Source organism: Echinococcus granulosus (genome assembly GCF_000524195.1).
Source record: "Echinococcus granulosus chromosome Unknown EG_S00001, whole genome shotgun sequence".
Lineage (NCBI taxonomy): Eukaryota > Metazoa > Platyhelminthes > Cestoda > Cyclophyllidea > Taeniidae > Echinococcus > Echinococcus granulosus.
The window spans coordinates 1,299,258-1,315,878 of record NW_020170381.1 but is presented as its reverse complement, the minus strand read 5'-3'; the positions used below and the strand labels follow the sequence as shown (position 1 = coordinate 1,315,878).

General features: G+C 39.2%; 3 protein-coding genes across 3 annotated transcripts; 1 reads left to right on the top strand and 2 right to left on the bottom strand. All coding sequences in view use genetic code 11, as the record gives it.

The window, feature by feature from the left end:
- Nucleotides 1–780: 780 nt before the first annotated feature.
- Nucleotides 781–9,916, bottom strand: EGR_00154 (Intraflagellar transport protein; the record flags this gene model as incomplete). Its single annotated transcript, XM_024489403.1, is given in 24 exon segments — nucleotides 781–852; nucleotides 1,190–1,354; nucleotides 1,540–1,718; nucleotides 1,795–1,903; nucleotides 2,064–2,229; nucleotides 2,402–2,502; nucleotides 2,909–3,003; nucleotides 3,085–3,234; nucleotides 3,414–3,516; nucleotides 3,663–3,834; nucleotides 4,154–4,545; nucleotides 4,677–4,742; nucleotides 5,011–5,217; nucleotides 5,316–5,435; nucleotides 6,083–6,247; nucleotides 7,778–7,951; nucleotides 7,989–8,219; nucleotides 8,320–8,514; nucleotides 9,103–9,190; nucleotides 9,208–9,281; nucleotides 9,312–9,445; nucleotides 9,480–9,556; nucleotides 9,593–9,826; nucleotides 9,858–9,916. The coding sequence occupies 24 exon segments, from the start codon at nucleotides 9,914–9,916 to the stop codon at nucleotides 781–783; spliced, it is 3,528 nt and encodes a 1,175-aa protein (XP_024356081.1).
- Nucleotides 9,917–10,155: 239 nt separating this feature from the next.
- Nucleotides 10,156–11,037, top strand: EGR_00153 (Pre-rRNA-processing protein ESF2; the record flags this gene model as incomplete). Its single annotated transcript, XM_024489402.1, has 3 exons — nucleotides 10,156–10,431; nucleotides 10,462–10,673; nucleotides 10,869–11,037. 3 exons carry the CDS (start codon nucleotides 10,156–10,158, stop codon nucleotides 11,035–11,037), a joined length of 657 nt encoding a protein of 218 aa, XP_024356080.1.
- A 632-nt stretch (nucleotides 11,038–11,669) lies between these two features.
- EGR_00152 (Phospholipase DDHD1) lies at nucleotides 11,670–16,059 on the bottom strand (the record flags this gene model as incomplete). The annotated part of the gene is made up of 6 exons (XM_024489401.1): nucleotides 11,670–11,953; nucleotides 12,228–12,282; nucleotides 12,427–12,534; nucleotides 12,606–12,869; nucleotides 13,915–13,953; nucleotides 15,874–16,059. 6 exons carry the CDS (start codon nucleotides 16,057–16,059, stop codon nucleotides 11,670–11,672), a joined length of 936 nt encoding a protein of 311 aa, XP_024356079.1.
- Nucleotides 16,060–16,621: the final 562 nt, after the last annotated feature.

Sequence of the window (16,621 nt, the reverse complement as noted above, 5' to 3'; positions counted from 1 at the left end):
TTTTAAGTCACGCAATAAGGGTCAGAGTCAGCCAAAATAGTCGTATGATGATTTCCTGATAAAGATAAAGAAAGGTTGGTTGGTTATCATGAGTCATGTCTCAAATACTAAAGCATCCTTGAATCGATCTGTTTCTTCCTTCGTACCAGTGCTGGAACAAATCATTAAATCACCTTATATATTGAATCAAATGTGAAATCAGGAGTCGTTTAACGCAAAAAATTGGTGGCCAGGAGTAATTCCACATCACCCACTCCTAACTTTTTTGTACACAAACCTCCAGTCCTCCTTGTTTCTTTTTAGCTAACATTGACGTGGGGTTCCAAAACTACCGAATGTAGCACCTAGAGTCTTCCTTGAAGTCAAAAGGAGTTATGGAAGCATAGTGGAAAATATATTGCTGATGTTCAGAAGAGTAGAGGCTGTCGGCATGGCTCGGAGGCCATGTCGGCAATCGGAAGTGCAATGGCGGACCCTCTGAAGCAGCGTAACCAAACGTAGAACTAAACAAGGGGTCAAAGTATATCAATAAAAATCCCAGAAACCCATAAAACCCACCACATCCGTCCCTCCCCAAAGCAAGCACTCTGTCACTGCCCAACTACGAGCATTCCAGCCCGTCAATCCGCCTGCATTATTTGCTACACTGGTCTCCGAATGCACATAATCCCGATAGCAAAAACTCTTAGCAAACTCTTTTATTTAGTTTGGTAAAAGTTGGGCATCAGAAAATAACTCCTTGGACATTCACAGAATAAATACAATTGGAACTGTCAGTGTCTAACCATCGGCACCGCATCTGCAGAAAGGGCACTGGTGCTTTTGAAGGAGAAGAACCTGATAGTCCTCTTTCTGGAAAAGCTACAATGAACAATCTCACCTGTTAAGTCAAATAAATTTGACTGGATTACAAATAACAAACGCATTTGAGACACAGTGTTAGTGATGAGTAGTGTGAATTCTTAGAGCATTACAATGAAGACTACGCGGTGAAAGATGAGGTGTGGGACAAATTTGTATAAGACCCTGCACATTCAGAAAAATCATTGACTTGAAATAACTGGGCGATTCCACTATACGCGCATCAATATCCTACCCATAGTTTGACTCTCTTATTACCTTTTTATTTGATACTGGCTGTATATTTGTAGATGCATAGGCTCAAGAAAATGTTAAATAGGTGGTTCACCTTATTGCAGGACTTGCAGCAAGTGACTCCAACTTCCGGTAGCACATTCTTAAAAAATAGTTTTCTCATTGGGTAACCAGGATCAAGGATGATAATCTCAGAAGACGGTATCGCTCTCATCGTTTTTGCATCTAATACGACAGGCTGATATTTATCGGAACCCAACTATATAGTGAAATAGGAATAAATTCAATGCAATTCAAACGTGAACACAGTAAGCATAATAAAAGTTAATCAGAAAAATCACCTTTTAAATTCCTTACGCAACGATAAAACGGTTTTTAAGGTACACGTACTTTATTTTGGCCAATTTAGCCCTTTTATTTACATACAACCACAACTGCACATACGTTGAAATTGACAAGTTTTTCAGCGAACACGTCTCGTTCAGTGTCCAGGGCCTTATCGTCGCATGATAGGCCTTCAGGCACAGCCTCACGACGAGCCGGCGAGTCAATTCGGATGCACTCAGCCACCTCCTCCTCTGTTAACTCGGGGTCTGGTATAAATTCCACGAGAGGTAAAATGTCTAATGGAAGTGGACATTATTTGAAGTCGTATGACATGATGGTAACAAACATCGCTATAAAAGTCTTCCAACCCACCAAAAGACAAAAATGAGTAAATGAAGGGCGCTTTGCAGTTGATGCAACGGTTGTCATTTTGAAGCATTGAGGTAGTATTTGAGCATCGATAACAAACAATAGTGATATCCTGAAGAAGATCACATGACAATAGCGTGTGATAAGAGATTATGCTGAATGAGTTTTTGAAGTAAATGATAGAAACTATTGATAGAAAAGGTCACTAAATTTCAGTGTAAAATTTAGCATAGACGAGAAGTACCGCACGTTTGAAAAGTGTGAAAACTTACTTCTGAGTCCTGCAGAGGTGTAGCTCTGATAGCTAAGCTCTGCAGCTCCACTATTCTTCGAAGTGGTTCCTTTATACGCAGAGTCTGTAGGCGATCAAAAGCGCATCTTGCTAGTTTAAAAGCATGAAGAGTGCTGCTATTTTTCGCCAGAGTACATAAAATGTTCCTATGATGTCATTTACGATAAGGAAAATAGTAAATTGAACCTAAGTAATACTGCTCACTACTTTTGGTGGGTCAATGGATTTGTATGAATTAGATTAACTTAGTAACCTATTTAAACGACACTAAATGCCACTTCCCCTTAAATGAAATGACTTATATCTATAAAAGGATACACTTTAGATATCCCTTCGATTTCGTCCTTTCCCATACGATTTAGCAAATATCGAGCCATATTGAGGTAGGCTTCGGGCATGTGAGCCGCGAAGGGATCATTCTAGAATGAAAGAGGGACTTAGAAGGTAGATAAATTTGTGACGATGTAACTTTTGAGTGATCAAGTTAAGGTAACTAGAAATAGTATTGAACGAGGATAAAAGAGCTGCTTGGGGACACAATAAGTAAAAGTAAATTGTTAGCTATTTGATGATAGAAGTTAGGGTGTCGTAACAATTGAGGATCAAAGATCACACTTTGTAAGACATCCATTAATCCCACACACCCTTTAAACTACATGCAGTTACCATCTTTATTTAACCACCTCGACTTTTTTAGGGTGAAGTGGGATTGTTTTAAATAGATTCTGCCAAAAAAAAGGATAACAAACGCAGACTTTTTTGAGTCATCCATTACTAGCTCACTTTCATTATGATTCAGCCGCGACAGAATAAGACAATTCTTACCATGTATTGATGAATGTTATTGTACACATAGTACAAGTCGGCGAGTTTGGAAAATGCTTCGAATCTTTTCAAATTGTTCCGCTTTGCTCGCATATCTAAGAGGTAATATGCAAGAATGTATATAGTTCCAAGCCGCTTTGAATAAACTTAATTCTATAAATGGCAGACCAGTGTACCGTCTGCTTTTTTAGCCACCTCGGCACATTGCCTCGACAGCTTCCAGTAGTACCAACTGGCATCGTTGAACCTCGACTCAAAAACAGCACAACTGGCCAACTCTTCAAGAAAATTGACTGCTTCTTTTGCGAGTCCTGCTTGAGCAAATGCTATATTCGAATAATGAATTTTATTAGAGTGTGAGGCTTGAATGACAATATGAATTAAAAAGGAGATGGGAGAAGTTGGTTTTTAAATAAACACCGGCAGAATAAGCTAAAACTACTCGATATAATGGAATACAAGTTGAGGATAAATGGTGCATTATCTTGTAAAGGCGAAGCATTACCAGCTTGAGCTTCTTCAAAATCGTCATTTTCGGCCAACCATTGAGCGTATGGAAGGTACACTCTGCGCGTGAACTCGGGATATTCTTGAACCAGTGACAGCAACTGAATCAAAGGATAAAGCGGCAGAATAACCACGACCTTGTGTGTAACAGGTAGCAAAGAGGCAGATTTTAGGATCATGGCAATTTACGGGAACACTATTCAAGCCATGTTGTAGAAACGGCAAAAAAAAACAGAAACTAACTCACTTCATTCCATTTACCCGCTTTGATAAGGATGTCAACTTGGCTACCGATATCACCCATTCGGGCATAGCAGTCGGCTGCGAAAGCATACTCTCCCAAGTGCGCCAACTTTTTTGCACATAAGTCCAGACCTATTCGATCACCCTTGTTAATTTTCCGACTAATTTCCAAAAGTCTAGAGAATATGAAGTAACCTCATGAAAATGTTTTCTGCCTCGAATATGGGCTTTAAAAATGTGGGAAATAAAATTTACCTAGATGGAGAAGACAAGCATCAAAATATATAATTTTGCAATGGCACATGTTGAAATGAAATTTTTTAGTGATTGTTACGTAACAAAAGCGCTCAAATACGGTGCATGACTAATGAGAGTCTCCTTTAAAAAACGGTACACTATTGTAACGAATATTATTAGATGCCGGAAACGAAAACAATGAAATAAAAGTCCACAGAGAGACAGAACGTGGTTAGGAAACATGATTAGTGGATATACACATCAACCCATCCATGTTCGACTGCGAGTTCAGCAGCTGCGGCAAAGTCTCCAACTTCAATGAACATGACGGCAGCAGCGCGGTAATCCTTGGTGGCACGTGCCCATTCGGCGTGTTTGGTGAGCAGGAAACTAGTGGCATCTTGGGGCTTCTGATCAAAATGCGCTCTGCCGTCACCGGCCGCCAATACCAATGCCTCCTTGGCCTCGGCGAATCGCCGCAGATCAACGTAGAGACCCAATACGCGGTCTAGGTGGTTGGCCTTTTTGAAAGCTTTAACGGCCTCATTGTAGTTGCCTTGGTAACAAGCCAGTTCAGCTTCTATGAGAAGTGTCTCTGTTAGTGCCAACTTTGAAGCAGGCTCTTGAATAGCACCACGGCGTCGGTATGCCTTACCATAGAGCAGCAAAAATACAGGGTTTATTCAAGATTCAAAAGTGGTTTTCAAAGGTATACGTGGACGGATTGCACCGTCGTGGATGAAGTTAAGAAGTAATCACAAATAAAAATGGCATTACTTACGTTTAACTGTTGAATGTAGGTCAAGTGGAAATGATCGCCGAGTTGAATAAATGCTGACTGTGCAATCTAGAATAAATTGGTAATTATCAAGGTTAGATAGATCAGGTTACTCTATAAATCGAAATATAAAGTAGTTAAAGCATTCTATTTTTTTAATAGTATGAAATATGGTGCACTTGTTCGAAAGAAGCAATGTTTCATGAATGATAAGCACTGTAACAAATAAACAATAAGTTATGTGTCCGCAGCGCAACTTACGGCAGAAAATATTGACAATACATCACTAAACATACTTAAATGACTTCATTTTAAATAGACCATAAAATATTGACACCTGCAATTCCATGCCGAGGAGAGCAACTTTGCCAAGCTCTCGCCAATCACTCTCTGCGACACCTAGGCAGGCAATACGATAAGCCTCCTGCAAGCGACCTGCACTCAAATAGTAATACATCGCCTGCGCTAATTGTACGTCTACGCATCTTACGGTCTGCTTAGAAATACAGTAGACAGAGGCTCCATTGAAGCTTATCACGATTCCCTAAGAAAAAAAAAACCGAAAAGGGCACTTTATAAAATAACACTTTGAGTGCAAATTGTTCGGTGATTCGACATTTAAAATAAGGACGTTTTACTCACTTCCATAGGTTGTTGATGGCACACGCAGTCATCAACTACTACGTACAAAGTATCATTATTACAGTAGCAGAGAAGATTGTTGTCGATCTGATTCCAAGCAAAACTTCGCGCGCCGGATTCCTTAAGGAGGATAGGAATACCACTACTTTACTTTTAAAAAGAGTTTGGCTAATTTAACCACTTAGACAACTACACACATTCCATGAAAAAAAAAACAAGAACATAAACGGTTTTATCTTAAGATTTAATGAAGCCATTGGAGCTTAATCATAGCCTGATGATGATACTTTTCATTTAAGGGGTATTGCAAAATTTTAAGCTTTTGTTGGATTTTTATACTTACTCATGATTTCTCCCAGAATCACATTTCTTCAGAACAATACTTAACATTCGAAAAAGTACAGTGACGTAATATTTCGTGAAAGCTAAACAGCAGCATTACTAAAACAAACTTTAGAAACATATTATACAAAAGACTTATTAAAGTGCCGGAAATGATGTAGAATACAAGTCAGGAAAATAAGCTGAAAATGCCTAAAGAACTACCTTCAAGAAACTGAAATTACTGGTAGTCATCGGTTTAGTTCAGGTAATGCCATGCTTTAGAGCAAATACAACACCTGTCCCTAACTGAAATTGCATTAAATACAAAAGTTTCCTTTCTATGATGCAACCAGTAGTTTAAAATATGGGAAATCCGAAATAAGAACTTTTGTTTTGACGGCGCCAAACCTTTCTACTAAAACACTGGAAGAGAACAACCTTACGCGCATGTGAATCTCATTTGTTATTAATGAATGTATTGTAAGGGTGCTGCTCCCATCAATAATAGCAATTTTGTCACAATCAGCGCTCACGCCAACGCAGCTGATCGTAGTCGCAACTTTTATTAAAGGTACGGCGAACAAGCTACTCAGAGTTACTTTGGCAATCTATAAACGAAGAAACATTTGAATACGGTACATATTCTTGGACTTTTTTTACAACTTTTTAGGGCCAAAACCTTAACCATATCGATAAGCAAAATCTATCGAGCTAAAATTCTAATGTTCCCATCATAGACCTTTTAAAAATACATAAGGTTATTTCTAATCGGTCCTTATACTACTGCCTCGATAACCTTACCTGGCTACATCGCTAATGCATACAGACTTTAAACCCAACACCATGCTAACACGTCTACATACGTAAATGAATGGATTTAACGCTATTAACCAGTGGCATTGATAGTTGAATATTAAATCGACTTAAAAAGTGGGAGTTGGAGAGAAAGGCAATTCGCAACCAATAAGAAATACAATATTATTAGTTAATCAACTTATTGGACGCTTAATCAAGCCTTTGGTGTCTTTAGAAAACAACAAAACTTATCTGTCCATTAGACATTCCGATGATCAAGCCTTCAACTTCTTCAAGTCCACCCTGTTGGCAAGTACACTGTACAGGTGCCTCGGCGCGCCATTCTTGCACAACTTTACTCTAAGGAAGATTGGAAGATGTAAAATAAGATTGAGTAGCAGGTGTGAAAGCAAATCCACCAGTCATGATGCAATCGACCAAATGAGAACCTTAGGCTTAAGTCTCTCTACGGCTAAAGATGCAGTGAAGCCTGACCTGAATGAACGCAGACTGGTCTTAGACTAAAATATGCGATGCCTCGACAAAGACTGTGACAGCCAGGCCTACGTTTTAATAATGGAGAGATCGCTGGACACTCATACATTTTGCACCTTCTTTAATACTTCCGGAGTTTAGCTGCTAGATAAATGCTCTTGTCCATAGCCTTCAGCGTGTAAGAGCCAACTGTAAAACACCGGTGCTACCTATCCCAATAATTCAGTAGATTAATCGAATCAAAAATCACGATATTTATTGCTGCTGTCAATATTAGGTTATTGTGTTATTCTTTCTATTTTGTGGATGACTCGAGTGCAATCACTCACCACGGTGCTGAGCGATAAGGGGTAAAAAAGAACACCAATGACGATGGTGAGCGTCACGTCACGTATTTAAGCTTATAATAATACAAAATAAGCCCGGTTAGATGTTCGATCATTGGTGTCACGACCTCATCATCAACTGCGAATATTTGCGACACGAAGACCTCTGGTACCAAAATGAGATGCCTTACAAATTTTTGAAGTACCCTTTTTTAACAACGTATGAGTTGCCACGGCACCTGTTTTTCAACAAATGACATATTTGCGAAACGATGTGTTTTTACATGAGGAAATAAAGCATTTCTTAAACTATTCTATTCGGCATCACCGCTAATCGAAAAACAGCTCCACAGAAGGCATTGTATACCGAGTGAGGTAATTACATTTCAATCCAGCTGTCAACAAAATATTCAATCGTGGAATAATTTCCGGCAAAGCAACAATCACTTCAATTTTTAACTAGCCTAACGTGAAATAGCTCCATAAGTACCGCCTTCATCAAAGATGATGTTGATTCGTTACCTGTGAGTTTATGCACGTTATACGGCGCCCTTGAAAGTAGACAATATGTTGAGACGTTAATAGGAGTAGTTGACAATCAAACGTTAGCATAACCTTTTCTTGTATTCGGTAATGCATATCGAAAGCATCATCAAGTGCCGATTCGTAAATGAGGATACGGTCTGAGAGTTGAATCTGAATTAGTGATGCATAGCGTAGACATCCAACTCACTGCTAGTCGATTCCTATAGACAGCAATTTTTTCCACCACATCGCGACATTTGATGCGAGCTGGATATCTTGAGACGGAGAATGTCAGCCTACCTCTTTGTTCTGTCACTAGATGCTGAATAACCACATCTGTTATTATTTCTCTGAAGGCATAGCGATCGCGAAAGAAACTATGAACGATGGGTAAGGAGTATGTCAAGCTTCGAATAGTTCCATCTTGACAACCGATTATCTACAACGCAATTAAAACAATTTGGAATTATTCCAGTATTATAAGTAAATCACCCAAGAGAACGAGAAAGATATGGCCGAAAACACCCAATTTTACTCACCAAGCACTTCTCTCTTGGGTGCTTGGCAGAACTCAGAATCCAGGAATTTTCTTCACTGAGAGCTCCAAGCTGACAACCCTCATAACTGTACAAATTCACTTTCCGATTTTGTCCAGCAATTGCCAAATACTCAGACAAGTCCCCAATCCACTTCATGCACATAGGAATAAATCCAAGGTAGCGATCTTTTCCACACTAATATTCGAATGAACTGAGGTAATCAGCTATTTATAGGCTCACCTTGATGCCAACTGGACCTTTGACAGACTACATTAAGAAAAAGCACATTTTAGGGACTGATTAGCAGGAATAATATGTAATACTTTTTGTGCAATGGTGAGCCTGCTCATCAAGGATCCACTTGGCTGCAATACCTTAAAAACAAAATTAAAATATCAACAGGACTGGTAAACTGCATCTTCAATTGGAAAACGCGGAAAAGCGCACTTTTGCATGTAAAACACCAAAAATACATTCATTTTAATCTAAGTTTGTCAGGACAGCAACTATATAACTAGGTAGCATAGGCGAACCATATTAATATACATAACAATCATACAACTGCACTTGAATCATCCCACATTACATGCTTTAGCCAAGTCTTTTCGATCTTATTATTCATTCAGCAAGTCGGAACGATTAAAATGCTCACTTAGCTTGCTTTAAAAATATGTAGGTATGCACTGAAGGAATTACCTAAATCATTAATTAAAAATTTAGCCATTTTCGACAGACAGTATAGAGCAACAAAGCGTTTTATTTTCACCGACTTTAACAACTCACCTGTTTACCGGCTAAGTGGTAGAACGACAACCTTTCACTCCAATCACAAACCGCAAGCATTTCCGCTTTACAAGAGCTGAACATGCCGCTGTAAGTTCAAATTACTTTAAGTATGTCCACTGCAAATCCCATATAGCGGCTCCATCCCCCTTTTCAACAGACATCATCTCTTCCCCACCCTAAAACTACCAGCACATTCAGTGAATTACTTGATTCCGTATGGTCACAAAACCATTTTGCAAACCAACGGCTAGAAGATTTCCGTCATTTGTCCACCCCAAACAGAGGGGACGACACGGAAGCTTGGCCCGCTTAACGGACTTTTGGTCAGGCGTCCAGAGACCTTAAAATACGGTTTAGCACTACTGGCGAAATACCCAAATCACAGGATGAACAACTGACTAGAAGTAACACCTTTGGATTGAAACATAGACTTTGTACGCTGGAGTTGTGCCTTCGAAGGGTAAATAGTAGACCCCGCAGAACTTACGTGTATTTTAAGACGCCATCGAAGCCAACACTTTTCCACACTATGACACTATTATCTACCCCACCACTCGCAAAATAGGATCCATCAGAACTAAACTTAACACACAAGCAAACGTCTCTATGACCTTTTAATGTTCTCAGCAATGTTCCGCATTCAGCTTTGTAAACCAGTACGTTGCAACCGGCAACTGCGACAATTAATTTGCCATCAGGACTAAAACACAAATCCCAGACACTTTAGAGTATACAATGCAGAGCTGTTTTACCACGTTGGCAAACAGGACTTTCCCCTAGTTTTCACAGACCAATTCGTAGCGCAATCCATCAGCCGGCTCCTCAGTTATCGCAATAATTGAATTGGTATGTATATCGAGCCCTTTGATACAGCTAAACAAAAATTAAGCCATCAATATATCTCATAAATTTGAAAGTTTAACGCTAAATTTTTAAATTGTCTATCCTAATAAAATAAAGTGATTTTGTTTTAGTTTACATTTTTAGTTCACATCTTGACCGCGTGGCCGTTGCTTATCTCGGGTGTTGGTCTGCTTCTTTTATGCCGGCATGGTGTTCAGCCAGAATCGTTCTTCCGAAAGCGACTCTTTCGCGTTTTCTGGTGTTGTTTATTTTTCGTCCATCCCTACTGGCATGAATGTTGCAATGCTAACCCAAGAACTTCAAAACTTTGGGCCAATTAACCGTGTCTACCTTGTTCCAAAGAAGACGTCGCGTGACAAGACGCAGCGTCAGTATTCGGAAGGTTGGGTGGAGTTTGTTAAGCGCAAAAATGCCAGAAAAGCTGCAAGAACTTTAAATTGCTTAGAGGTTCCTGGAGGAAAGGTATTTCCCCTATTCAAATCGCATCTCTAGAGAAAACCTTGGTTCGGTGAACTGTGGAATGTGCGATTCCTTTCAAAAGTAACTTGGGATGATTTGTTTGCAATGGAGCGTCAGGATGAGGAACGAAGAAGGATTCAGAAGGATCGTGATATTATAACCGCTAAAAAACAAGCACGGCTTTTCAAAAACAGTATTGATTCATACAAATTGGAGGCTAGGTTGAGAGCGTCCAAGAAAGGAAGGTACTTTACCTAGCGGGAACCTTTTTGCGTCTGCGCTATAGTACTCAAACTATTTGCATTTTTGGTTTAGTATTTCATGCTTGTTGTCCTGTATATCCAGTAGTCATTTCCTGTTTTGTAGTTACTTCATTAAAGTTTTGCATTGCTTGTCTTCGCAGTTGGGTTGATTTTCATAATATTTTACTGTACCTGTAGGTTTAAGGAGAGAAACCCCCTTGATTTGGTCGCTCTGCAAAAACCTACTGAAGAGGAGCTTAGAGATCGCATGGCGCGGTCCAGTCGTACGGCTCCTGAAGGCATTGAAGGGTTTTCCGCCCTGACTGACAAAGACTTTATGAACAACCTCTTTTCCGGTGGGGCATAATTTGATCATCTTTATCATGTGTACACATGTCACTCATGTAAATAGTATACCTGTACTTGTTTCTTGCAATTCATTAGGTTTATTGATTAAGAGAATGTACATTCTTTGGCGTCACTCTTTTTGCAGCAAAGTTGGCACCTAGGCAATGTAATGATGGTATCTGCCGCGTGATGCCACCAGTTTTCTTGTGCGGATTTATTTGTTCTTCCAGTCCGCTTTGTTTGCTAACTAGGTTGGGTTGTTGAGAGTTTCGAGTACGGTTTTGTGCAACAGGTAGACTTGTTAATCGACTGAACGCTGTATAAAGTGAAAGCATGTCATAAACTAGTTATTTTGATCTTAATCCGACGTTGAAACTCCGATAACCGTTGCTTTGTTTGCTGTAATGGAATACATATAAGCAGCAAATGGCAGTCGTCCCTAATTACATTTGGTAACCGATGGAAGGGATCTGAAAAGCAGCCTTTATTGACTTTATTCAAGTACCGGAAATGGCATCGGAAAATGCACTGTCCACATATCTTTTATGCGAAATGGGAATTTGGTTCTAGTTTATCAACAATGAATCCCGTAAAAAGATAAAGCAGATTCAATCCAAAAATACTAATTTTCTTTATGAAGATCTTCACTCCCTAGGGAGATGTGAATTTCGGGGCTTCACCAAAGATCTGTGATAGAAGGAAAAGACACAGTGCCTCGTTCGTCCAGTAGCCACCATGCGATGTAAACACGTGCATAAGTAGGTTCTGTACAGTTAGTTCTTCAGCTTCAAGCTGGAAGTCGATGCGTGCGCGGAGATGACGCTCGGAAGGAGACGGCATCATTTTCATTCCGTCTGCCGGCTCTTCCCATGTGTCGAAGAGGCTCGCGATTCCTGGAGGGTGACTTTTCTTCAGGTAATTTGCCAGGGCATTCACTTTTTTGGAAAGACAAAAACATGCATTGATTCGGGTATGTACTCATTTAATGTCTTCTTTTCCACGCTTCGTATCTCTACTTTGGCGCCTTATCATCAGTCTTACCGGCACATTTTTCCTGGTTTCTGCTGGCTCTTGTCTATGGTTTTAGATTAATGCCTTTAAAAGACTAAGTGAATTTTTCTGAGTCGGTTGGATGGTGCCAATATTTGCACGAAAGATGGTGAAAGGTGGTGGGATTCATGAATGGTTAGATATAAGATGGTAGCTTACGTGCGAGACCGAGAGATTTTGGAACCGAAGAAGATGAGTTCGTTCTTGCCTGCAACTGAAAGTAATCATGCGGTCGTGCTCACTGCAAAGGCTGTTGATGCAATAACTATTTCTTAGTAAATACCTTCGAAAACTTTGCTTTCTGTTTGTTATTTGGCTGTTTTTCTATAAAACCAAAAGAATCTTCCATGGGACGTACAGGAGGACTCTTGGGCAGATCAGGAACTTTGAGGAGCTTGGGATTGCCAATAACGGCTGGCTGAATATTAGTGTAATGCCTTAAGATGAGCGGTTCTAAACGATATGCCTAAAATATAACATTCCATTTACGTCCAAAATTCACGGAGCAGTACAGATATAAGTTGTTTTTAAACATACAACTGGATCACGGGGGTGAAATATATTAAACAGTCGGAAGTTCGTCCTGCTGCTCTGCAGATGGGATTCATCCCTAAATTTTAAACAACTCTTCAGACACTCGGTATTTTTGGCGTCTGAATCTTCATCAATATCAGAATCAGGAGCTTCCACTTCATTTTGCGCCTGGGATTTATCCAGTGACACTTCTTCATCTGTCGGCTTAACACCACGTAAAGCGAGGAAAACACCCAGAGGAGAGCCGAGGCAAAAGAGATTTTTTATCTACATCCACAAAAACATGGCTTATAATTCCTCAAGTTGTCATGATTTTAATCTTTATAATTACCAGCGAAGTGCTTTCATATACGTTGGAAAATGAAACTGCATTTGCATTTTCTCAGGCTTTGCTGAGTAGTGTTAAAAACACAATCGGCATATCGAAAAAAAAAACAAAAAACGGATTAGGAAGAGACCTTTATCACAGGAATTGAAGCCAGTGATATGATTATCAAGGTTAAACTAGTCTATCGTGGTTCATCGCAAACTAGTCAGGGACGGTTTAAGCTCGTGTTATGCTATCTGCTTTTACATTCGTTTTAATCCCTTAATCCTCCAGTTTTATATTCTGATAACAAATGCGATTTACCCTTTTCCCGGTTAAAAAAATTTAACTATCTTGAAAATCCTTTTTTGTAACTTGTTCAAAATTCAAGTTCTTGGTAGGGAAGCAAATGCATTGGCTTAAATGTTTCCTATGCTTACATCGTTTTCACTGAAAACGGGCACGCGTTTAGACGATAAGTTCCATGAAGAAGCGATGACGGGCGACTTATTGCATATAAAATTAACTTTTATAGCTGAATGGCAATAAAAAACCCAAACCTTTGTGCCGAAACTTTATTTCAAACTATATGTACTGACGAAAACAAAAACCAAAAAATATTGATATAATACAAATAACATTCAGCCCCATTACCTCTATTGTTATATATTGTCTGATGTATTCTTGCCATGTTCGTTTTCTTTTGAGAGGAGCCTCTATTGAACGCACTTACTGAACATTGTCAAGCAGCTAGAATCTTGTTTATGCATTTCTTGCCTTACGGGAAAGTGCAAGAAGATTAAGCATCTAAGTAGAGAACGTGCCTTTCTGTAAACCCACTAAGGAAACACAAGTATGCACACAGTTTTTGCCTTTCAAATGTCAATCTCTAAAAAGTTTCTGTTAGTTTGATAGATCCCATGGAGTGCCTTATCCTTATGGCGCTATTAATAACCGTAATATGCATAATTCAAAAAGTGCCTTCGTTAAGTCCAAATGTCATACTTCAGGAAATGAGGCGGTACTGGGTAGCTCCGGTACATCCTGAAAAGAACAAAAATTACTTGAGTCGATGGTGCTTTTGTCATACTAGTGTGCCCTAGACTAACCATGACCACATCACTATTATCTAATCCACCCACATATCGGGGTATTTTAACGCAGTCAATGAATCACTGAAGACTGAATCTGATAAAATTACCCGTCTCAAAAGCTTGTGAAAATACGGTCAGGTAAATTAGATATCCACTAATGGTAGTGATATTCAACATGCCTGTTCATACTTATTACAGCGAATGGGGACCATTATTGATGGTAGACAAAGAGAGCAGGAGTGGAGATCAACTTTGATTTAGGAACATATCCTTATATCGATGGTATCAACAGTTAGAAAGACCTGTATTTTAGAAGCAAACCATTTACAACGGGAATCGGTTTGCAAATACATCAAGTGTTGAGTGGAGTGCTCTCACTCCATCATATTTTTGAGCAAATCTGGAAGTTAAAATTACTCGAATATCAACGCATGAAGTTAAGGAGGAAAATGCAACTTGTATGAAAGGGTCTAGCTTTGTTAGAGCGAGCTCAAAGCCCAGGAGAATGGAAGGGCATACCTCGGAGGTGGGTATTTAAAAGAAACCGGCAGAAGGTTGGAATTAAAACACATCCATTAAGCACTATCTAAAGCGTTATTGAGACGCTAGGAGACTCTTTCAAAAGAGCCAAATAAGTACGGTGTCGATGACACATTTAAACAGGAGAAATCTGACAAGAACACTTGGTTCCAAATAGAGTAAGATTCAGAAAAGTCCTGCCTATATTTTTATCAAATGCTGTACTCCCATACATAGTGGTAGTTTGGACTTAGCACATACATGTTGGCTTAGACGCTTACAGTTGAGTTAAATACAAAACATTAGTCGTAGTCCGGTTTAAGTAGCCTAAACCACCAATTCAAAACCTTCAATTGCTCTTCAATCAACTGGATGCCGAAAAGAATGGGCAATGCGTGGAAACACGTGATTAGCATTTCTACCAATAAGTCTATAACTTTCTCTGAAATACAACTTACTATTCTGGTATGTTTTTGATAAAAAAGTGCACAACAAAAATAATACCTTCTGGGATTCTGTGCGGTTTAGGAGTTTTCGCTCTATTTCTGTTAACCTAAAAAGTGACGGAATTGAAACAAGGTTTCGTTAGACTACGAACAATTTTCGTAAAATACACAGTGGGACTTTTAGCAGGTAAAATATTTCAACCGCCACTGGCATGAACCGTTTACAATTAGTGGTTATTTTTCGCGAAACTAGACTGTGATTTTTAATCTGCTTTGCGTCTAGTAGACAAATTACCGTGCATAGGCCAACTTTGAGATACCAAAATTTTCGAAATATTTAAGTTAGCCCTTCATACAACAAGGTATGCAAAAGTTATGGTAATTGTGCAGAGAATTATTTTGTTCTTTGTATACCAAGTAGAGCTCCATTTGCTTTAGTCCTCGATACGAAGAAAGTATCGAAATGGAATCTAAGAACAAATATTTGAATTCGTCAATAATCGCAAGCAATGGGAATTAAACGGTTACCTGGTGTGATGTGAAATCAGGTCACAATTTTCGTTAAATTCATTGTTCATCTTCTAAGTACGAAAAATAAATGTAAAAGAATAATAGAAGAGGAGATGTTAAACTCATTATAAGGGGAAGATTAAATTTGAGAGCCTGGGACAAATAACGTTAATTTCAAATCCTTTTTGACAGTGCGGTTGAATAAACACTGGTGGACACTGAACAGTTCGGTGAACTTAACTGGCCTATAGTGAAAGTTTGCGTGAACATCAAGCATTTTTCATCTTTAATTGACACCTTTACGAAATTTTATTCCTCCAAAATCTTGAATCAAAATACTTGAAATCAAATAGGATATCTCTTTAAATTCTAAGAAAACCAATATTGTTCCTTACTTGCAACATGCAAATATAGGCCATATCTGAGTACATGGGTGTGGATGTTGTGAGAACATCAAAGGCCACTACAGCACCAAGAGAGTGCGCCATAATAGAAACTTTGCCACCACGTTCTGTAAAGTGAGGATTACGTGCACAGAAGAGACTATAGAGACGAACAACTTCGTGATGGAAGGCCCTCATAATCTCCATGCGTTGTATGGAACTCGTATAATACATAATATCTAGTGCAGTACTATTGAGGTAAGCACGTAGAGGCTGACAATCCGTTATAGTGACACTGCGTATAATTCCCTCATTTAATGGTAGATTTGTACGCCATTCAATAGGTAGGAACTCCAATCGACCCTTGTACTTCGTAAAGTACTTTTTTTTCAGCCTTGAGCACGTTTCTCGTAATCTAAAATACGGTAGAATCAAACACCAGTTGAGCACCTGACGTCTTATCTCAGTAAAAGGAAACAGAAAACTCTGCCATTATCGGAGCCACGTTAATTAACAAGCAACTTGTTTATAGCATCTTTTTAAAAAAAGGCTAGTACCTTATGCAGTCCCATGTGATGCTACCTAGAGTTTGTCCGATTCCATGTGCAATGAAGACAAGATGTGATACATCAGAAGGTTGATCATCCTTTGTTGCAAGTTTATTATAACCCCTTGATAAGAGGATGCCTGAACAAATGTCTTATTTGCCAGAATTTACCGTCAATCATCGAGTACTTTTTCCTGAAGTAGTGTGCAGCAG